The sequence below is a fragment of the Maylandia zebra genome, linkage group LG14 (genome assembly GCF_041146795.1).
Source record: "Maylandia zebra isolate NMK-2024a linkage group LG14, Mzebra_GT3a, whole genome shotgun sequence".
NCBI lineage: Eukaryota > Metazoa > Chordata > Actinopteri > Cichliformes > Cichlidae > Maylandia > Maylandia zebra.
In genome coordinates this window covers 39,023,500-39,046,823 of record NC_135180.1, presented here as the reverse complement: position 1 = coordinate 39,046,823, position 23,324 = coordinate 39,023,500, and the positions used below count along the sequence as shown (strand labels likewise).

Here is a 23,324-nt window from a genome sequence, read left to right as displayed (position 1 = left end):
TCCTCTCTGATCATAATTCTGTTGGCTGCATGTTCTCACACGAGCAGCTGCAAACAGCTGGAGGAAATAAACGCACAGTTTCTAAAAGTCATGAGTCATTTTGGGCCCGTCCTGCCTCCTCCGGGTCGGAAACGCTGCAGTGACGTGAATACTTTGGATGGTTGGATGAAAGCTCTTACCTCCACGATGCTCTTCAGATCTCTGACGTAGGCTTGCTCCGTCTCCACGATCTCCAGGACCACTCGGTCCAGCCGTGAAAGCTGTCTGGGCGTGGCCACCGCCGCCGCCACTGCCACCCCCACCGGACTAGCAACATTACTGGGGTGGCCGCCTCCTCCTGTCACCTTGGCGACACACGCCCCTCCTCCTCCAGATGCTCCTCCTCCGCCTCCATGAGGTGTGAGGGGAGTGAGGTCCAGACTGATGTCTGAGCCATTTCTTTTTGGCGTGGAGGACGACGATGAGGCGTTGTATGTCGGCACTGCGCCGTAAGGAAGTGAAGAGGATGAAGAGGATGAGGAGGAGTGGGAGGAGTCCTGCAGGGAGACTGACGAGGCAGAGGAGGAGAGGGAGAGGGAGGCGGGACGCTCTCCGTCCGAGCAGACGGTGTTGACGGAGGTGCAGGAGGACGACGCTCCTCGCTCTCCGGATGACATCATCCTACCCACAATCCCACTCAGAGATGAGACTGAGGAGGGACGTTTGGCAGCTGGAAAGAAGAGAGAAAAATGCACAAATTAGTCCACGAGCTCGTTTTAAACACAGAGTTTAAAAAAGAAGCCAATACGGAAGTTGAACAAGCTGCAGTTCCTCTAACGTCCACCAGAGGCTCCAACAGTCACGGTGTTTTTATAAGTTATGGCTTAAAGTTTGCACTTTTCGGGGCGTGGCCTATTTGACTGTGCCTATTTGTGTAGCTGCTAGCTCTCTGCTAACCAAGTTTAGCTTATAACACTCCAGTTCTCCCTTCTGGCTCCAAAAACCTGATACTGTGGCCATAAAACGAGACATCTTTTATTTACAGGCTGTATTTTTAGCTAAAACACCCAAACAGAAACCAGTGGAACACGCACGTTTCCTCATGCGTGTGATGAGGTGGGCTCGGCAGCAGAACATATGACAGTGACGCTTTGTCTGTGCAGAAGTGGGTCAGTGAACTCACCACACACTAGAACAGCTGACTGTGAGCGCACAACATCCAAAGTCAAACATAAGGCCTGGGGCCCAGAACTGGCCGGTTACAGCCTGTGTGACAGCTTTTGATATAGACCCCGCCCATTCACAAAGCAAAGTAATGAAATAATAGATCAACAGTTAAATGACAGAAAAGGTCTTTCACAGTTTACAACAACACCATTTTTTACAGTGTGTCCACAGTAACACGAAGCTTTTCTGTAATTTTACACGTTTCTTTTGTTTCTTTCAGCTCGGAGAGTCGTGCAGCAGCGTTTCTTTATCATGTGGACAAACTGAGACGTACTGTTGGAATTTCACTTCTTCTCATATTAGTACATCTGAGGGATTAAACGTAGGAGAGCTTCATGGTCCACTGAAGACCAAAGTGTGCTGTATGAGGTCGTGACAACGTTTGACAGCTGAAAGGATGATTCAGCAAAGCTGGGCGGGTGTATATGGTTAAGCCACGCCCACTTTTACACCTCAGTTATGTTGTGTTTTTTGTGGGTCAGCTGGTAAAGAATCATGAGGTGGTGTCAAGATGTAGCCTCTAGACCTTTGGCCCATGTAAGGTGGACCTGTGGTTTACCCTGCTCAGCCGGGCCACAGCTGGGCCACAGCTGGGCCACAGCCGGGCCACAGCTGGGCCACAGCTGGGCCACAGCTGGGCGGTGGCTTCAGCCACAGCCGTCCAGTCGTCTCCGCTGCTAGTTCACAGTTGAGTGATTTATCATCAGAAATCAATCAATCAGGCTGAATCCTCGATGAAAACGAGGCTCGTTTCCTCGTTCTGGTTTAGAGGAAGGACCGATGCTGATGAGCTGCCTTCACACTAACATCAGTGGGTGTGTTGTTCTCCACAGTGGAAGATAAAAACCATCTGAACGCCTGCTCGGTTCTTCCATGTGCCAACACCTGCGGCCACACCAGTGTCCATCATAAACTCCTCCCTCCTTCAAAACCCAAAGCAGCGCCTTACCTGCCCGTCCAACAGGTGATCCCTCAGAAACACTTCCAGCGGTTGCCACGGTGACTTCCTGATCAGTGTAAACCTGCCGTGTGACTTTCAGAGTAAACAGGAAGTGTGTGCGCAGCAGAGCGGATCGTCTCTACCGACACACTCTTCCTCTTTTTGTACATTCTTCCTTTTCATGAAAGACTTTCTCACATGTTAAAGGAGCAGCCATCTTTACCGTGACTCCACCAGCTTCAAGCTTTATTTCCTGTTAAAGTTCAGCCCTGTCACAGAGCGCGAAACCCAGACTGCTGATAAACACCTGGGGCCTCCTCGGTTCCTAAAGTCACAGGAACACCGAGGCTCCACTGAGAGCGCCGCAGGTGACATACCATCATAAGATAAGGATGATGGTGGCATCGCTCCGTCTCACTGAAGGATTTCTAAAAAAGTCAACTCTGCACAACAAAGACATGAAGCTAAACAGCAGCGATGTGTGGAGGCTTACTGAAGCTGGACTGATTGGCGTGTAATGATGTGCGAGCTGGTGGCCGGCTGGCTACATGCTGTGGATAAGCTGATAGCACAGCGCAGAGGAGGGAGGAGGCTCAGGGTTAAACTGTTCTCTGGGTTAAAAGGTCACATCGTCGGACCAAACAGAGTCTGAGACGGCTGGACTGAGTATGTTCTCCAGCTCAATGCTGGACTTCCCTGATGCTCCTCAGTCTCTGGTCCCTACATCACTGAGAGGTCTAACGAGGGGCTGCCCCCCCTCCAAAGTCATAAAACAGCACCAGAGAAAGTTAAGATGTTACTTTAAGGCAAACCCGCCGAACGAGATGTGCCACAAACACACGTGTGAAGTGTGAGAAAAGCCGTCAGAAGCACACGATGTGCTGCAAACTCAAAGTTCACAAAGTTTTTCATTTCTTTTGTTTCCCTGAAACGTTTAGCAAACGCTCCCTGCCAGTTTGTGGTTTCAGAGTTAATTACTGAGTCTGTTCGTTTTCTTCTCTGCATTTCTCTGAAATGCCACCAAACATGGCAACATCTCTGCGACGGCGAGCGCCGCTTTTAAAAACCTCTGATCCTTCGCTTCAGACTGCAAACCTGAACCACACCTGAACCGAGCCCGGCAGCGAGACGCTGAGATGGAGAAGTAATTAAAGTCCATTAGCGTTTAAATTCCAGACGTCCCGGCGGGAGGACTTTCCGTACGCCGTTAGATGAGAACATTTTTCCACTTTCCAGCTGATATTACAGAGTTTCGTAACTGCAGGTTCTTACAGGAACGCCTCTGGCAGCAGCGTCGTAAGCAGCTGACCTCACGTGCATGTGGCTGATGCTCCAAGAATTACACTCACGTTATTATCTGTCGAAACGTAGTGTTATGAGGAAGGAAGCAAAGCTCGCTGAGGATGAGTGTCAGCCTCACATTAAACTCTATCAGGCTCAGCTTTGTCCCACCCACCAACAGAAAACTGGGTGGGAGTTGTTATCCTACACCTGACTCTTCCTAAAGCTCATACGGTCTGCCAGCAGGCTGAGGACAGTCGTGAAACAGGTCACAGAGCGTGCACAGCGTTGTCGTGATTGCCTCGGTTGCTAGCAGGTTGCTCATGGTTTGCATGGAAGACGCTGACTAGTCTGCAAACTGCGAGCAACAAGTCGCCAAGCAGCAGCAGCAAAGACTTTAACAAGCGTTCAGTGAACGATCACAGGCCTAATACCAGCTGTCAGCAACCTCTCGCCAACTGGATGGAGAATGCTCGTTTGCCCAAGTGTCCGACAACATGTGACTGCTGTCCCGTCACACCTTCATCCTCCTACCTGGGACTTTGGTGGTCTCAAAAATGGGACTTTTATCTGCCATTACTGACACGCCTCCAAACCTCGGTACGAGCATATAAGGTGCAGCTGGAACCTGAATAAGCAGCAGATTTAATCTGTAGGACAGATCGAAGCTGGTCGAAGGTCTGGTTGACTCGCTGTGGTTTTTGAACACTTCCACTTTGCAACACACCGCTGCGAGTTGATGGTGGAACATCGAGGCGGGACGCCGTGTCGCAGCATCCTGTTACAGCACCGCTCCCAAACTCACTGAGCTCTTTAGAACAAGTAAAGGTAAAGGCCAGCTGCACACACCTGTGACTGGATCAGGCACGAAGAGGCTGCACGTGCACTGTTTTATGCTGATGTGTGGGAAAGATAACCATCAGACCGATTCCCTGCACTCACAGCTTTTACTTCATATTTTCCTGCAGATATTCTCAAATACTTTTAGTATTTAGAGGTAAAAGTACTGAGATGATAAACTGCATTTCCAGCTCATCCTGAGCTACAATGAAGAACATCGCACAGGATCACCTTCGTGCTCCTCACAGCCCGTCATTAAACATCAGAGAAACACAGCTCAGTCAAACAGCAGAACAAAAGCCATCAGAGACGTAGAGCGACTTACTTTGAGTTTGCAGTGTGTGTCTGTGTGTGTGCGTCAGGCAGTCCACATGTTTCTCTGTTCAGGTCACTGATTTAATGACACAGCTCACCGTTGAACACCGACTGAACAAAACTGCTTCTCAACACATCTGATTTCCTGATTTCCTGTTATTGGCTGTGTGTGTGTGTGTGTGTGTGTGTGTGTGTGTGTGTGTAAGAGAGAGAGAAAATGACACGAGCATTTGCCAAACCACATCCTGCATTTGAAGTCAGGTGCAGCGCTTTCAGATTATCTCAAACACACACACACACACACACACACACACACACACACACACACACACATACCTGTAAAAGTGTAAATAGATGTGTGTAACTACCTGATGTAATGTTGTGTCCTTATAAACTGACACAGGAAGTGTCTGTAGTTGTGGTCAGTTTGTCGTCACAGCCAGCTGGTGCTGTGTGAAACATATTTTCATTAAAACTTTAGCAGCATAGCTGCCGTTACCCAAAAACCTACTTTTGTCTAATGAGGCCCATCTGACCAAACAGGAAGCTGACTGTCAGAGTAAAATGTCGACATTCAGAGAGATTACTTGGTTTAAAGATCCGACCCGGAGCTGCTTTTCTTCGGGCTAATGTTACCTAAAGCTAGCTCGCTAACACAAATAAAGCGCGAGCTGTCTCACAGCAAAACCCCGTCGGCTCATTCATTCAGAGCTAGCTGTTAAATTATATTAAACACCCAACCAGCAAACCACATCCACGCTTTCTTTTTAAAGATACTGTCAGGGTTCGGGTTACTAAATATTTGGTGTGAAGGCGTTGGCCGATGTGACGTCACTGCCCGTCCTGCTTTCTCCCTCTGGGACGTAAGTTAATGTGCATTTATAAACTTAGCGCTGGATTCAGGAATGAGCTCACTGCAAACACCAGAGGCGCCCCCTGCTGGACAAAAAAAAATACTTGACTGGACTTGAGAGCGTCAATCATTGAACACGTGCAGCTAGCTGTTACGGAGCTACACCACATTAAATGTAATTGAATTGAAATTGAATTTAATGCATATTGTTAATTTCCTTTGGTCCTCGAACATGTCGCGTTTCTTCAGACGTGCTGTGAAGCTAACTGACACTGAGCATTAAAAACAGCCACATGTCCTGAGCTGACAGTGATTCTGTGTCTAACGGTTCCATAAAACGGTAGAAACAACCTTCATGGCGAATAAGACAAAAATCTGAATTTTACTGTGGACGCAGGAAAAATGGCAGAGAAACCTGGTTACAGGAGACAAAGTGCGTGGACGCGTCAGTCATTGCACTCAAACACAGCTGAGCCTGAAGGCAGAGAGCGTTTCACCATTTTTAAGGTGGAATTTCCCTTTAAACACATGCTGTAAATCTGTGAGGCGGCGTGGATTCCAGGGTGTGATTACAGTAATAAGAGAGCAGCTCCTCGCTGTCATTAAGAGTTCGACTGTGACGCCACAGGTTTCTGCTTCGACCGCAGCATGTGGAGCCGGCGGCGCCGGAGGCGGGAGCGTTCCCGCCGAGCCGTCCTCCCAGGTGTCCTCAACCACTGGGCGGGAGTCGGAATCTCACCGTGAAGCCACCTTCAAATATCAGGTCAAACAGCCTGCGTGAGGGACACGGCACGCTTTATTTCAGCCAATAATGTTCGAGCAGGGAGAAACAGCGGAGCTTAAATAGTGACGGAGCGAGTTACACCGTCAGAGGATCGAACACATCCTGGAATCAAACCTAAACAGCCGACGCAGGAATCAGAGCAACGAGAGGCTGAAGCGTCTGCAGTCATGCCCACATGTTGGACAGGAAGCGTTTCTGGTGGGCGGGTCCTCAGTAAAACTCCTGTGATTGCAGCAATGACCAATGAGAATGCAGGACACCGCTGACTGACATGTGGACGGGCTGTACGGTTTCCTAGGCAACCAAACTTCCTGTGGATGTTTTTCTGACAAACAGTAAAACAATAAATATATTCACTGAGACGTTCAGGCGCTCCAGGATATAACATAATTATCATTATGACAAAGGAATTGCTCTATGCCCTTCAGGGGGTTTGAAATGTATTTATTTATTTTGAAAGAACATTTTGAGTTATTTTTGTATCCAATAACAAAACAAATAATCCCACTGACAATAATAATAATGATAGTACTCAACTTCCTGTCTGCTGTTTTTGATGTGGTCTTCTCAGGCGCTCGTTTCCTCTTTACGTGCTCTGCGCTGAGATGTCGTCAAATGTCTGTCAAACCTTTCTTTGACCCCTCCCCGCCGATGTCGCCTCGTCTCACGTGACTTTTTATCTGCAAAGTTTCTGGCAGGAAGTCTGACCTGAGAGGTTACGCTCAGCTTCCTGTCAGTCCTCAACAACTGTCACTCATGATGTTGGAAACTGAAGCTGGGCCCGCCTTCTCCCGAGCAGCCCCGCCCACTTATTTAACCCCCCACAGCTATTAACTCTGAGGATAAGAAGAAACACGAAGACGGCTGTGACCAAACTCTGAAGGGTTAAATACGAGGAATGTAACGTAAAGCCAGATGTTTGAATAGTTGGAATTTAACTTTGAGCTCAAAGAAAGCACTGGAGCTGGACCCTCAGCGGGGAAACACCCAACGAGGGCCTAAGATCGTTGAAGAGGATCTCAGTTTACGGCTCCAGAGCCGCCGTAACAAACACAAAGTCCTGCTTTGACACAGTGGATGCAAACGCTCTCTACTTTGATATTCGTGCCGAGCGTCCCGCCGCAGAATCGATTTGGAGCAATCAGACTCCACCGCGATAAAAATCGAAGCATTTAAAGTGATTAAAGCTTCGGCGCAGTTATTGTGCAATCGTACGGCCATTACATCGGAGCGCCGCGTTCTCCCGGCGCTCTGGCAGCTCAGCGTTAACAACAGCCGATCCTGTGCTGAGATCTCTGCGTGTGCTCGGGAGCACGTCTGGAAACCGTCAGCACCGAACGCATCGCCGCAGCCACACATGAAGCACAGCGTCCACCACGCAGAGACAGCCCGAGGAACCAGACTCAGTAAGGTGGACTGAGGCGGCCCCGTGCTCGGCTCCACTCGCCTGACACGCTGAAAACGTGGAGCATCAAGAGAAGGAAGTGAAATCGTATGTGCAGCATGACGAGGAGTTAAAATACATTCAGAGGACTCGCCGTGTTCTTTGTCATGTACATCTGACGCATCATCGAGCAGCGTCGCCGAGGAGGACGCCGAGGACGCAGAAGGTCTCGCCCCGACACGAGAGAGTGGAGACAACGAGCCTGAACTGTGCGTGTGAAAGTGCTAAAGAGACATGTTGACAGAGACAAAGACAGGAAGTGAGGCTTCCCAGATCATGACCTTTGACCCCCTGACGGCACCAAGCCAAATGCTGGAAACACACACACACGTTTCAGTTTCCTCGAGTTTACATTCACGTCTGCAGCCCTCAAACTGCGTGCTGGTTTAAACTCGCCGTGGACTAAAAATCATCTCACGTTCCTCTGATTAAATCTGATGAGCAACAAACACACTACGCTATTTCTACAGGTGCTTTATTCATGTTCCAGGTGTGCGATCAGTCTCCACCCACAGGTGAGGGTGGGAGTGCACGCTGCAGACCGTGTCTGTGCCGCTCGGAGCAGCGCTCCACCTTTTTCAGGAGCTTCACCCTCAGCTGAAAAACATTTTGTGTTTTCAGGTATGAAAGTGACTTTTACGCGGAGCACGCCACAGCGAAACATCGATCATTTATTAAGGAGAAGCTTTCACACAGTGCTTTATGAAGCTCTGACAGATGTTTGCCTCTGCTCTAACATCTGCATGTCTGTGCTCTAACCGCTGCCTTTGTTTCCAGCCTGGATTCTTCCCTCTTACTTATTTATTTCACAACGTTTTTATCAGCAGGGAGGCTTCAAAAAGCAGCCAATCGCAGCCAAGAACACAACTTCAGATTTTAAAAAAATCCCCTCTCTCTCCCCTCGCTCCCTCATTTCTTCCTTTCCTCCTTCCTGGTGCACGCCTCCCTTTCTCCTCCTCGCCGGCTCCTTGTTCTGCAGCCTTATCTTGGGCGTTCTCGCTATTTTCTGCCTCACGCCTTTCTGTGGTTACAATCAACAGATCTGTGTGACCCTTTATGAAGTGTGTGTGTGTGAGCGCAGAAACATTGTTCAGAGTTACAGTTTATCACCACAAACCATACAACTTCCTTCACACAGTGTATTGGTGTGTGTGTGTGTGTGTGTGTGTGTGTGTGTGTGTGTGTGTGTGTGTGTGTGTGTGTGTGTGTGTTTGGTAATTGCAGTGTTTTTTAAATGAAGCCGTGCTCTGGTATGTTTCTGTGTGTGTTTGTGCGCGAGCGCTAACTATGGAAGCCAATATACCAGCAGAGCAACTAAACAGCATGGTGGCTGTGTGTAATTACACATCATTACTCTGTGTGTGTGTGTGTGTGTGTGTGTGTGTGTGTGTGTGTGTGTGTGTGTGTGTGTGTGTGTGTGTGTAGTCCGTTCTGCTGGGCCTCTCTGGTTTGGTTACAGGAAGTCACAGCTGAGGGAGAAATCTGAGCTGAGGCTTCAAACAGTGAAACGAGGCAGTGAAAGTGACGCTCAGCAGCGTCACAGGAAACTCAAACGCACCAAACAACCGAATATTTAAAATGTGAAATTAGTTTAACTCAGACTCACATCTGCTCAGTACTCAGACTGTTTAAAAAGCAGCGATGGAAGCTGACTCAGGTGAGAATCAACCCCACACAAGGGCGGTGTGTTACCCACTGTCTAATGTGACTGTGGTCGTGTTTATCAGGTTAAAAGAACCTTCTAGTATTAAGCAAGCATCAACCTCCAGGGTTAAAAGTATGAAGCCAACATAGAAGTCCTAGAAACTGCAGTTCCTCTGACGTCCAGCAGAGGCAGCAGAGAGTCAGTCCCATAGACTAACACTGTACAGCAGAAATGAACATGTTTACAGCCTGATACACAAACTGTTTGTTCTCTGTGGATAGTTTCTTCTTTATAACTCGCCTGTTTAAACTGTATTATAGCAGGTGAAGTTCAAGGGTTTTACTTGGATGTTACTGAGCTCTGATTAGCAGGTCTCTGTCTCAATGCATTGCTAACCAAGCTAGCTAGCTAGCATTAGCCACTGCTTCTGGCACCAGCCAAACCACTAAAGCTACATGCCCAAACAATGGGTCACAGGTGTGGGGGTGCTACCCCGGCTATCATCGTGCGAGGTACACCCTGGACGGGTCTCCAGTCTGACACAAGGCGAACACGCGTTACAAACAAATATACAAAAATATTGACTAAACAAATATTGACACTAAAAACTTTCGTTAGTCGCTCAAACAAAGAGACACATGCTGAAGTGAAAGCTACCTTTGAGCATCGACTATGATAGGACTTGAACCAACAATCACTGAAACTCTCCTGAAGGCCTCCCAACCTTTACAGCACCAACACAGCTGTTGTCCCACAGTCCAGAGCTCCTCTCACGAGAAGGGGAACGTCACGCCCACTCTGCAAATAATCACTGCACGAAGTTTCCAAAATCAAACTTTTCAGCTCAGCTGTTCTTTATGATGGTGCGTCTCTGAGGCTTTCTGAGCATGCTCACTTACTCTCACTGTACCAGCTGCACGCCAGGCTCTGTGGCGCAACGGACAGTGCATCGGACGTCTCGTGAAGAAAAAGCAATTCAAAGTTTGTGGGTTTGAGTCCCGTCAGAGTCCGTCTTTATTGTTGGAATTACACCTGATGCAGTACTGGCCAAAGAGTGTTATTGGGACATATTTGGCCTCAGCATCAGTTTGGATGACTCACCTCAGCCACATCTAAAAGAGCCAACTGTTGGGACGCACCACAAATACCACACAACAGTATCTGCTATCTGCTCCTTCACCAAAATGAGATATTTCACGTGTCTGGAGACAGTGTTATTTTCCCTCTTTTAGCTCTGTTTTTGGTTTCCACCGGCTCCTGGAGAAAAACCTCTCTCTACATTTTTCACCGGCTCATCTGAGTGCTGATGAAGGTGTCGTAAAGTAGCTTTGTCAGAGCTGGATAGACCTTACCTGTGTTACTGGGCGATCTCTGGCTGCCACGCCGTGACCCCTCAGGCATGGTGTGATAGTGTCACAGGAAGCAGAAACCTGGAGAAACACACCAAAAATCCCAGTTAGCCTCCTCGATCAACACAAACCACATCCCAGTGCGACGTGTCTTCATGTCATGACAGCAGCGGCACGAAGAGATACGAGCTTCATACAAGCTGCTCACACAAGAGAGGAGAAGAAGAAGACGAGGAGGAGGAGGGGGAGGAGGGGTCCAAATAAAAGTTTCACTCTCCCTTTGTGTGAAAACAGTGAGGACATATGTAATGTTTGGCTGAACGACAAGAATGAGGTCTCTTCTCCAAAGCCTGTGTGTGTGTGTGTGTGTGTGTGTGTGTGTGTGTGTGTGTGTGTGTGTGTGTGTGTGTGTGTGTGTGTGTGTGTGTGTCCACTGGAGGATAACGGCCTCCTACACAGTCATTGATACAGTAACACAGATTGACCCAATTAAAGCGTTGTACGTAAACAAGTGTTTCTGCAGCTGTCTGCAGGAAAACTGGGAGATGTGGGTCAGAGGGGAGGGGGTACATGGGGGAGAGGGGGGAGACGGGGGTCGGGGTGTCTGTAATGGAAGCCAGATGGCGAGCAGGCCTGCTGCAGGTCTGCTGCAGGTTGCTGGTCGAAAATCTTTCACTGTGTCAGAAACACCTGCAGGTTCTGCTTCATGTCCTAAAATCTAAAGAGGAACTTTCATCGTTCGTCGGACGAAAGCAGAAGAAAGTTTCTCCTCGAGTGGAAACAGTCGCTCAGCCACCGACAGCGAGGACGTGAGCCCGCCTTCCAACCTACAGCTGATCTGAGTTTAAACCGTTTGCTTCAAATTCAGAACTCAGGGGTTTGCAGCTCACTCTGATCAGGTTCATCATCACAGTAAAGACAAACACAATGAAATGGTTCATTAAAAACTGAAATATGACGCGCAGAGCTCAGTGAGGTGTTTGTGCAGTCACTGCGTCTGTGCAGCTCAACACGACGTTTCATCGTTTGTAAAGCAGGTGAGGATTTTTGGAGCGAACGAAGATCATTTGGAGCCCTGATCTCACCCCGGGCGCCGCGCCCCTCTGAAGCCTCTCGAGTAACTTGAAACCTTCCTCCTACTGAAGCACGTTCATGTGTAAGCTGTGCTGACTGTAGCAACAAATATTCACGAGACCAACTTCAACAAATATTTCATATTTTTCACATTTGATGTTTTTACTCAGGACGTTGTTGAGCATTAATGTGCAGGTTTGTAGCTGGAGCTGACAAGAAGCCAGAACTCTTCCACACCAAAGACACAAACCTGACTGCAAATCTTACACAGCCCAGAGCTGCACGTGGCTCTGTGCTGCAGCGGACAGCACGCTGGGCTTCTGCTTCAACACAAGTGTTCAAAGTTTGAGTCCCTCCAGAGTTTATGAACTGTCTTTACCCCTTTTGTGTAATAACTCGCTGTATTGTCTTTGGGTGAAACTGAGAGGTGTGCAGGAAGGAAAGTGAAAGACGTGGGGCGGGTCCCAGTGTGCAGGACCTGAACACCATGATTGGAGAGTCTGAAGCAACAACGCTGCTCACTCAGTGAACCTGAGAGAAGACGCAGGACACGGTGTGATGGAGCAGCTCCAGCACTGTGGTTCTCACACACACGTACGTTTCCATCACTTTAGAGGACATTACATTGGCTGACGTTCGTTTCCCGGGTACGTTTATTCTTGTGGAATCAAAAAGCCATCATGAACAGAGCACACCGCTCACATCGTCATTCTCACCTGTCTGTGCCCACAGGAACGATTTTGTGCCATCAGCAGTTTCTGGGACTGAAAATAAATAAAACCTAACCCTGCAGTTCCTCTAACGTCCACTGGGGGCTCCATCAGGGAGTCAGTCCCCATAGACGTTTACCGTCTGCTACACAAACTGCTTTGGTTATGGTTAGGGGCGTGGCCTCTTTGATTGACAGGTGGATGGTGCTTCACCTGAGCTGGAGCTGTGGGCCGTGTTTGTGCTGGTGGAGCCTTTTTAATGCAATTCTAACAACAGACAGACAAAGGTGGAGCTCGCACAGCACGACAAACACGCACACGTCTGTCAGTACCTGCAGCACTCAGCACACACTGCTGTGTGTGTGTGTGCACGCCAGCCTCATCAACACCTACCCAGGTATTTCCAGGTGCATCCGCTTTCAGACACACGTCATCACCACACACACACTCACACTTACAGCACGTGTGTGTGTGTCCACAAACATCAGCTCCATTAAATTAAACAGGCGTCAAACAGGATCCGGTTCCTCTGTCCGGCCGTCTCACTCCCACTGAGCGCTGGAAACGGCTTCAGCTCCCACAGCGCATTGCAGCGTTACAGACAGCGGGGTCAAAGGTCAGCGCATGTGGCTTCTTGCCAGTTCTTCAGCTCTGAATCCCGTTCCTGTTGCTTGGAGTTTGTTGTAGAAGCTGAATCAAAACACACACAGACAGCAGTGATGAATTAAACCCAGCCGCGTGCCAGTGGACCCAAGTGTCCTCCATGGTTGGATACGAGAGTGAAATCGTCACTAATCTGTGATCCAGCCGACGTGTTTGTGGGTTCGAGTCCCGCCGGCTGCTCTTTACAGATCCCTGAGTGCAGAGCCAACACGTGTGACTCCAAGTGCCTCCTGCTGTGAGAAAAGTACCCACAGCTCAGCGTGGGCGTGGGGCACAGACACTCCAGGGTTGGTGTTTTCTGTCTGTGAAAGACGCCCACAGCTGTGTGTGTCCCTGTGGAGCGCACTGTGGACTTTACAACCACATAATATTTGAAAAGACGTTTCTCAGGATCTCCAGATGAAACCAGTGACATATAAAATCGTGTCGTCTGCACGTTCACAGTCTCGTCGTTTCGTTCTTCACGCTGTGACAGCGGCTTCATCAGATCATGTTACACGTCCACAGGTGTGGACTCACAGCAGGAGACAGACGTTACCTGAAACAGGCTGACTCACTGCCAGAGCGCCCGTGTGGCTCTGTGGAGCACGAGGCAGGCAGGCAGAGGTTGTGGGTTCGACTCCCATATATGTTGCATGTATGCATCAACAGGAAGTTGTTCAAAGGTTGTGGGTTGAACTGGTGCATCTGTTATAAACAGCACACTGCTCTGTAATGAGTCTGCAGGCCTCAGAAGGAGAACGCTCCATATTACTGAGCGTCTACATTTTTCTGTGGACTTTGTGTTTATATGACATCACTGAGAGAGACACGCCTCCTGCTCAGTGTCGCTATTCACACTGACAGAAGTGATAAACCTCTCAGTCTGAAGCTTTCCTCAAACACACGCTACGTTTCGGACTCACTGCTGCCACCGCTCGCCACGCTGTTGTGTGATGCGTTCACTGCTGCTGGGACGCCACAGAAAAATTTCCATCCATCAGAACAGGAACGACTCACTCCCAACGGGATGAGTTAAGCCAATGTGTGGAGGAAGTGATTCAAAGGCTGCAGGTTTGAATCCCACCAGAGTCACAGTTTCCTGTACTACATGTTTCTTGTTACTAAAGAATAGAGCTGTTACAGTGAGTCCCAGGTGAGGGGCGGAGCTGGACGACCACAATGTGATCCAAAATAACTGTGAGAATGTGCAGGCCTGCTGTGAGGCAGAGATAAGGAGAGGCACAACGAGAAAGATTCAGACCAAAGAAACTCATCCAGGAGATGCAAAAGCAGCAAACTCAGGAAAACTGGTGAGTAGGGGTGAGTGGAGGCTCCGCCCCCTCTGTGGACCCCAAACTGGTTATGAAGAAACAGAAGGACGCTTCCACGAGATCCAAGAAGAACCAACGGTGCAAAACTACAAAGATGGACGAAAACCAACCTCAGAGACACACAACCAACGGCTGCTGCCCTGCTTCTGACCCACACACACACACACGCACGCACGCACGCACGGACACACACACACACACACACACACACACACACACACACACACACACCTATTGTGTTTAAGGAGGTGGTGGAAGAAAAGCCATGCAGGCAGAACACGCACATGGAGTCGTGACCATTCATTACCACTGTCAGAGCAGCGGGTACACTTCACACACAACCATGAAAAACACACACACACACACACACACACACACACACACACACACACACACACACACACACACACACAGTGGTCCAAGCTAAACAATCACACTGACAGTGCATATAAACTTCCAGTAGTGCTGTGAGAAGCAGAGACACACAGGCGCCTTCTCTCTCTGTGTGTGTGTGTGTGTGTGTGTGTGTGTGTGTGTGTGTGTGTGTGTGTGTGTGTGTGTGTGTGTGTGTGTGTGTGTGTGCGCGCGTTGTCCTTCGCCACAGTGGAGCGTTGTTGTCGTGGTGATGAGACTGAGACTGGCAGCAGTGATTTGGGGGTTGAACTGTTTTCGTTCAAGCTCAGCAGGAACCAATCAGGCGTGTTTTTGATCTATTGGTTTGATTGGTCACAGATCTGTGAGGCAGGCGGGTGCAAGTCACAGCTGCCTGATCAATAAGTATCATAGATAAACATTTCATTGGTCACTTATTCACTACGGTGAGTCTAATGCGGATGATAATGTGTGGAAAACACTTGAAACTTGGAGGGTGTTTGATAAAACGTTCAGACTGTCCTCGTTTAACATTAGCATCACGCAGAGGTGGGGGGGAGGAGATGGGTGGGGCTCAGACGGCTCCGTGCGGAGGCAACGATGCAGTTAATGCGCTGGATCGCACAAAAGGAAACTCTGGAGGAACGAACACATTTATCGATCGGCTGACCGCTGAAGCTGCATTCTTTGTGGTGCCCAGCAGGGGGCGACTCTTCTGTTTGCATGTGCCTGCTGCTCACCTGATCTCTGAGCTCAGGAATCACTTCCCCGATGGCTTTGTGGTCGCAGTCACTAGTCACATGATGACGGTCAGAAAGCGTGATGAAGCAGGGGTGGGAGGGGCTACCCTATGACTGATGGATCATATTACAGTGAAATTTATGCACTAATTTTTCCATAAATGTGTCAAATCTATAGAAATGAAACAGTTTCTGTTTGTAGTCTGAGCGTTACTGACCAATCAGGTCTGAGCAGGTAGTCTGCATGCAGGTGTGCAGGCCACGTGGAAGCCTCACATGACTACCAGCTCCAGTCTGACGTGGATTCATGTGGTTTTTAGCTGTGAGCAGCTGAACCTGGGTATCTGCTGCCCACACCTGAAGGAGATTTGCCTCCAGACGCTAAATCGGCCGACAGCGCGGTGGGTCTGACATCACACTGCAGCAGTCAGCACAGAGCGTTTGTGTGTTTTTAACAGTGATGGTTAACGGTGACATCACAGGTACGGGAAGACGTCTGGCACAGAGTGCACGAACAAGCACAAGGAGACAACGTTGGTTTTATTAGCTTCTGACAGTCTTGTTATCCACTGGCTGCAACTTCCTTCTGGAGACCAAGTCAGCAGCCAGGCTTCTCCCAGATTGCACAACATCCTGTCAGCCAATCAGAGGCGCAGCACTGAGTGAACGCTCTCAGCTGCTGCCCGGGTTTCTTCTCCACTTGACCCCGTCTCTGTGGTTTCGCTCATAAAGCTCGAGCTGCTTTGCCTGTGGCCTAAAAGTTTCTTCCAGCGTACGAAGAGACGATAGTTTGGCTTTGCAAACATGGCCGCTTCTGTCTCTAAATAAACCGAGATGGTGACAAACCCAAGGCTTCAAACAGTAGTCCACACACTGTGTCTGTGTTTTATTCACGGCCTCTGCTGCGTGTACATGTGGGGAGGCCTCCTCATCCTCTAAACACGACACGCCGCAGTCTGACACCGCTTCCCTCTGTGGTCACCAGCCAAGGTTACTCCTGCCCAGATTCACAAACACAGTCACATCATCGCACAGTGCAGGACGACACTCCGTGTGTGGCCTCGCTGCGACTGACATCGAGCACACAATAACACTGTTGTCCTGCTGTTTCCTTTGTGCTCATAGCATCAACCAGCTCCACAGAAACACACACTGACACACAGAGGCGTGACTGACAGTTGTTTGGCGCAGGCAGTACAGATGTTTGCCGTGGTGCGTTTAAGGACACGGACAGGCAGCTTCACTCGACGTCGCACCGTCAGTGCCGTCTCCCACACAGCTCTGTGACTCGTACGTGCTGATGTTTGTTGATAGTTTATTTAAAATGTTCAAAGAGAAAATCAAAAAGAGGCCGAGAGGAAAAGCATCCAACCTTTCATCAAAGCACACGATTTTAACGTTTACTGCAAACAGACAAAGAAGATTTGCTGATGCAGCAGAATGAAGACCTGCAACATGCAAGCGCTGCGTATGCCATCCAAATTAGTGCACGCCTGGGCCGCCATCAGGTGTGAATGGCACGATGTTGTTCTGCTAATACGGTTAGCACTGTAACCTCGCAGCACGAAGGTGGTGAGTTTGACTCCACCATCAGGCCGGGGTCTGTGTGGAGTTTGCATCTTCTCTAGCTTAGCTGGAAACTCTAAATTGCCCATAGGTGCCTGTCTGTATCTCGCCCTCCTTCACATTTTCCATGCAGTGGACTGACTCTGGCCCCCAGGCCTTATGTTTGACACCCCTGTTCTAACCTGTCCTGCAAAGGTGCAGAAGAGAAGATGAATGAGGTCTCACAGTTGATACCAGCTTGGAGTCAGTTTTCGGTTTGTGCAGCAGCGATGTGTAAAGCCGTCCCGGCTCACCTGCACCACACGTCTGCAGTTTATGGTCAGGGCTCAGTGAGGTCCAGGTTTTGGTCTTCAGCCTCTCTCCACACATGAACCAGAGAGGTGGTGCCGACTCCGTGCAGCTCTAGGGCACGTGGGTTTGAGTCCCACTGGAGTCGGTATTTAGCAGGGTTTTTCTTTTTTTTACCAAACAGTAGAAACCTACAAAGGAGGCTTTGTGCTCCAAACACCTTCGGATTGTCTGCGTTCAGCGTGTGGAACGTTTCTCGTGCTGGTAAAATGCAGCCTCAGTAAATCAGCCTGACCTGCCATCGCGCTGGCACAGGATGAAACTGCCCGGGATAGCGCTGCCTGTCAGGACAATAGATGTGAGCTGGCTGATGTAAGAGAAGAAGAATGGAGCAGAAATTCCTTCAGTGAAATTTCTCCAGAGGGGGACGTAAAGTCTGACTCAGAGCAGGGAGAGAAAGTGTGACCTCTGACCTCAGTCTGTTTGCACACTGCTAAATCTGGACGTTAGTGTTTGACTTGAGTTTGTTCCAGGTCTGTCCCGGCCTGTTTAAGGGATGGAAACATCTTTTTCAAGGGCTCATTTCTGGAATTTGACCTGACCTGAGAAAACCAGCAGTAAATAACCGACCTAACAGAGTTGGTCCTGAAACACGCTGGAAACAAAGTTCAGTCAAAATCGTAAAATACAGATCCGTCGGTCACAGGTGATGTCACAGCGCCATGCAAAAGGACAGCAGACTAACATCTGTCTGACCGCTGGCTGTCACTGCAGCTGCGTTGGTATACCAAACAAACGCTGGCTCGTTGGCTGAGAAAGGTTTCTGAAGTTTCAGTCGGATCAATTCGTCCAAACAAGTCGAGAAAAACGAGCACGGTCGCAACCTGATGCGTGACTTTCCATCTTGAACTGATAGAGCAGCTTTCACACGGCAGCTTGGCTTAAAGATGACGCAGGACGTGCTGCTTTCACCTTAATTAAGTCAGTCACACATTTCTAAACATGGCCTGGAGGAGCTGCATGCCCGACGCCGTCTGATGGGACATTAAACAGCCTCCGACCTGCCAGCTCCCAGCGCTAACTGCCTGTGAGAATAGCACACATATTTGCCTGCTTAGGTCACCTGTGCCTCCTGAGTGCTCTCCGGACAGCGCTCTCTCCTTCAGTACTGAGGAGGTGTCTGAAGCACACCTTTCCTGTTGAAACTATCCCGACCGGATTCTCCCAGCATGCATGAAAACAGCCAGCTTTCCCCAGTAGGTGATAAAGATCTGCAGCTGTTGCTCTGCGCTGGGAAGCAGAGCTTGCTGGTCCCGTGGTTAGCTATGAGAATATTTAAACAGATTTCAGGGAACACCACACATAAATGTACCGTTATTACTGTACAGCTTTTCAGCAGATTCCCAGAGGAAGGACTGCACTGAGAGCTCATCTGCAGCACCAGTATGGCTCTGTGGTGCAACGGGCATGGCGTTGGACTTCTACACGTTCATAGGAGAGGGCATTCAAGGTTGTGGGTTCGAGTCCCACCTGAGTTCAGGGTTGGCTTATGTGTTTTGGTGCTAAAACAAATATGATGTTTGTGGCTCTTCTGTAAAGCTTGTTGATCTGATCCCAAAGACAGAAACACTTACAGCTGACTCCGAGCACCAAACCCAGAAAGGCTCCACATCAAAAACAACAGGTTTCCAACCCGAGTTCATGTGTGAGGACATCGTCACTGAGCTTCACGTGCTTCACTGATGATCCAGGGAAGGCGCTCAAACACTGGCAAGCATCCCAGCTCTGCACACAGACAGACATTACAGGCGAGCAGGCTGCCCCCCTGCGTCTGTTTAGAGACCGTACCATTGTACGGTTGGTGCTGGTGACTACCTAGCCCCGGCACATGTATAGCCGTGGAGACCTTGCTTCTATGGCCTCTGAGTTGTGCGGTTAACCTCCGCTGGACCTGCCAGACGCACAAACGCACATTTGAAACTTCACAGACGCACAAACCAGTCAGCTGGAAGACTTCTGAGGGAAGTTTCAGAGTTTCATGTGCATGCACACATAAATGTAACATGACGTGAATAACTTCAGTCCAGCTTTAAATACTGAAAACACACCACACATGGCTGTGCTGTGGACACAGAGTGTGACTGTCAGTGGACGCCTGAAGCATCCAGGAGAGACTCTGTGTGTGAGTGGAAACCCCCCACATGTGTTTGTGCATGTTTGTGTGACTAATATCAGACGTGAGCCTGTGTGTGTGTGTGTGTGTGTGTGTGTGTGTTGGCATGAAACAGAATGACAGAGACAGTGTGTTTTACAGCACTGCTGGTGATTCACGCGCCTCCAGCACACCTGGTTTTACACAATGAACACATTAGAGCTTTGTTTCTATTCGGCAGTGAAGTCAGCAAATACAAAATGACTTTAAAGACTCTTAATGCGAGTTTGTGCTTAAAGTGGATATGAAGCAAAGAACAGACTGGAAGCGTCTCAGTGCAGCCGGCTCAGAAAGGCTGACCGTTCTGGCTGCACGGCTGGTTGATCGGTGCGAGAGTTTCATGACTGGATCTACTGGCTTCGTAAATGTAAATTAGGATTACTGTAACTGTAACTGAATAGCAGCATCTATGTCTTTATGATCCAAACTTGTCTGAGTGTGAAATATTCTGACTTCCCATCTGTTTTCCATGGACACTGGCTCTGCTGTGCTGAGATCAGCAGCGTTCGTCTTTTCAGTGAATAATTGAAAACTGCAAGATCGTCCTTTGGGCCAAATCTGGACACACACATGTTCACCAGCTTATTAGTCTGTGACAATAACACAACAAGGTTGTGCGTTATACCTTTTTGTGTAATGGACACACTAACGCTCGAGTCGTCCGATTTCTCATCCGTGTGCTTGCATGTACATGTATGTGTGCTTTGTATTTTGTTTATGTTGTTTACTGTGTTGTTCTGAGGCTGGAAACACTGCGGTATACATCTGCCGCCGGAGCCTCACACACACACACACTGCTGTATGTCACAGTAGAGCCTCTGTCTAACCTCAGACGATGCTAAATCGTCGGACTAATTATTATAAACGACAAACACCGGTCACCAGGGAAACCATTCAACCACATCCCATAATTACACTGCACGGGCTCAATATTAAAACTGCTTCCAAATAGCTGAGATGGTTGGGGTGCGTTTGATTTCTGCTCGCCTGTGAAGTCAATGGTTCTTTGTGTTTTTCGGTGCCGCCCTCTGTTGCTGCTGCCTTTCTTTCACCTGTATAACCAGCTCAGGGTTGTATGGGTTAAAGTTCACTGTGGCTGATGCAGGAAACCTTCAACTTGAATCTGAGTGCTCAGGATACTCAAGACTGCAGCTTTGAAAACGATGGAAAAGCAGAGACAATTCACACCTCCTTAAAAAATCAACCAGGAGTAATTTAGAGCGACTTGATCCCGATGTTGGAAACGTGAACATGCAGGCTGCAGATTTTAGGTTACAAACATCAGCAAGTTTGGTTAAATTAGAAGGACCGTGTGCTTTTTGTTAAGTGACAGCAGCGTCACAAAGAGTAAAGAACCTCGGCTATCTGGTTTCTAACTTCTGACTTAATGTAGAGCGCAGACGTGCGTCTAGCTGGATTAGGTGAAAAAGGGACACTGGAGGGGGTTGATGGATCTTTAAATATTGACTCTGGTGGGATTCAGACCCACAACCTTCGAATTTGTTCAGTAGCAAGTCTCTAGAAGTTCAATGCACCACAGATCCTCGCACAACTGATGGGCAGACATAAAAGAACGACCCAGAGACAATGAACCATGTTGCTTGATGCAAAGCAGCCTGATTTTGGTTTTTCAGAGCCTTAAACTGATGCTACCAACAGACGCCGGCGTCCAGTTAGCCAAACGTGCATGTGTTTGGACAGTGGGAGGAAGCTGGAGAGCGCAGACAGAACCCACGCACACATGTGGAGAACATGTGCTCCACACAGCCGACAGCATGTAAACATTAAACACCATATATGAGTGATAATAACACAGCGCTGCATTCTGCTGTAGCTTCTGTCAGCTGCGTCCTGTGAAAGCACCACTGTAGGTAACCAGCTAACCCCCGGTAGCTGGCTCTCTGAGCCGGTTTCAGCTGCTGCTCCAGAGAGAGACAGCGTCCAGCTCCAGCATTTTGGACTGCAGTGTGACAGGAGATCCTCTGTGGACCGCAGGGATCCTGCAGCAGGTGGAGAACTGGTTCATGTGCTGCTGGACCAAGAAGAAAGACCAGCAGCTGCAGACCAAGATCCACATCTATGACGACAGACTCACCGGAGAAGTAGCTGCTTACATCGCTCACGTTTTGATAACAACTGTCATGAAATAATTAATAATATCGTTAATGAGTCAGTTTAAGGTGTTTGTGGCTCCATCACAGATCCAGGCTTCTTCTGTAGGACACACTGCAGGCCCATGATGTGACTCCAGACATGTCTTCACCTCCAAGACCACGTAACACCTCGACACGATGTCATCAGCATTCAAATATCGTCGGTGAAGGAGGCGGAGCCAGAACAAAAACAAGCACACAGACCAATCAAATGTATTCATGAAGAAAAGTTGAGTCTCACTGACTTTGCAGTTTGTCCACGGTCACCTCAGATGACCTCAAGTCAACCTGTCAACCACACACACACACACACTTACTTCTTTTAATGTCTTAGTGAGGACATCTGCTTGGCATAATGCTTTCCCAAGCTGCTAACCTTAACCATCAATGAATGCTAACCATAACCTAACCATAACCTAACTGTGACCCTGACACTAAGACCACATTTTGAGTCTCAAACATGTCTTCAAACTCGTGGGGACGGGCACTTTGTCCCCATATGTGACTGTTGGTCCCCACAAGTATAGTAGCATGACAATTTTTGGTCCCCACAAAGATATGTAGACATGGTATACACACACACACACACACACACACACACACACACACACACACACACACACACACACACAAATATAAATAAACCAATGAGAGGTCTGTGAGGCCGGTTCAGAAAGCGCGTGTGTGTTTGTTTCTTGACAAAGAGGCCTATTAGTAAGATCGATGCTCAGGAGCTGTCATCTGCCTGCCAACACACACACTAACACACACACTAACACACACACTAACACACACACTAACACACACACTAACACACACACTAACACACACAATTATAATTCCATTAGGGTTTTTCTAAGGCAGTAATCGAAGGGCCTTGTTGGCTGATATTCAGAGATGTAATCCCCACGGATTCAGCTTACACACACACACACACACACACACACACACTGATGGTGAGAGCAGATTTCACTGATTGTGTGCGATGTGATGAAGAGTCAGAGAACCTGACATTAAATTCATTTATATAAAAGTGTGCGTCTCGCACTCTTCAGACAAAAAACAGCGAGCTTGAGTCTGATTTCAGGGGTCACATGACCACTAACCACTTCTGCTGACAGTAATGGAGCATTATAATCAGCTGACTCTACAGTGTGGCCCTCTTTCCTGTACTTTCAAAATAAGAGCAAGGAGCTTGCCAGTAACTAAACAACACTATAGTGAACTCACTAGGTGTTTCAAATCTGTGGGTCTATTTTCTGCAGTGGAGTGATTCAGATGTGAAGCTTTACAGCATAATAAACTACAGCTCGCTGTGTGTTGACTCAGTAACAGGTAAAATGCTTATCAGCCTGAACAGGACTGATGACAACCTGCAGCTCAGACCTCAGCGAGCTTCACGTATCAGAGACAAACCATGAAGTTTGTTTTTCATATGAGCGTTTGAGAGACGAGACGGCAGATCAGATTGAAACACTTGTTCCTTCGACATGCAGAGTAACACAAGCTCAGACAGGCGGCCTGTGAACAGATGCAGCGGCAGCAGAAAGTTTAAAGGGTTAAACTGCGCACTGAG

General features: G+C 48.6%; 1 protein-coding gene across 2 annotated transcripts in view; it reads right to left on the bottom strand.

Annotated features, from left to right (window-relative positions):
- The window catches only part of plekhg2 (pleckstrin homology domain containing, family G (with RhoGef domain) member 2), a 67,016-nt gene that overhangs the window by 38,066 nt on the left and 5,626 nt on the right, over positions 1 to 23,324 (bottom strand). Inside the window, exons 3-4 of one of the 2 annotated variants that reach the window (XM_024804892.2) lie at positions 10,661 to 10,738; positions 180 to 709 (exon numbers count right to left, since the gene is read on the bottom strand). In XM_024804892.2, coding sequence (XP_024660660.2) covers positions 180 to 709; positions 10,661 to 10,709 — 579 coding nt within the window. In that variant the 5' untranslated portion in view covers positions 10,710 to 10,738. Of the gene's footprint in view, positions 1 to 179; positions 710 to 4,592; positions 4,777 to 10,660; positions 10,739 to 23,324 lie in introns of those variants that run through there. The other variant, XM_024804896.2, reaches the window with a different exon arrangement.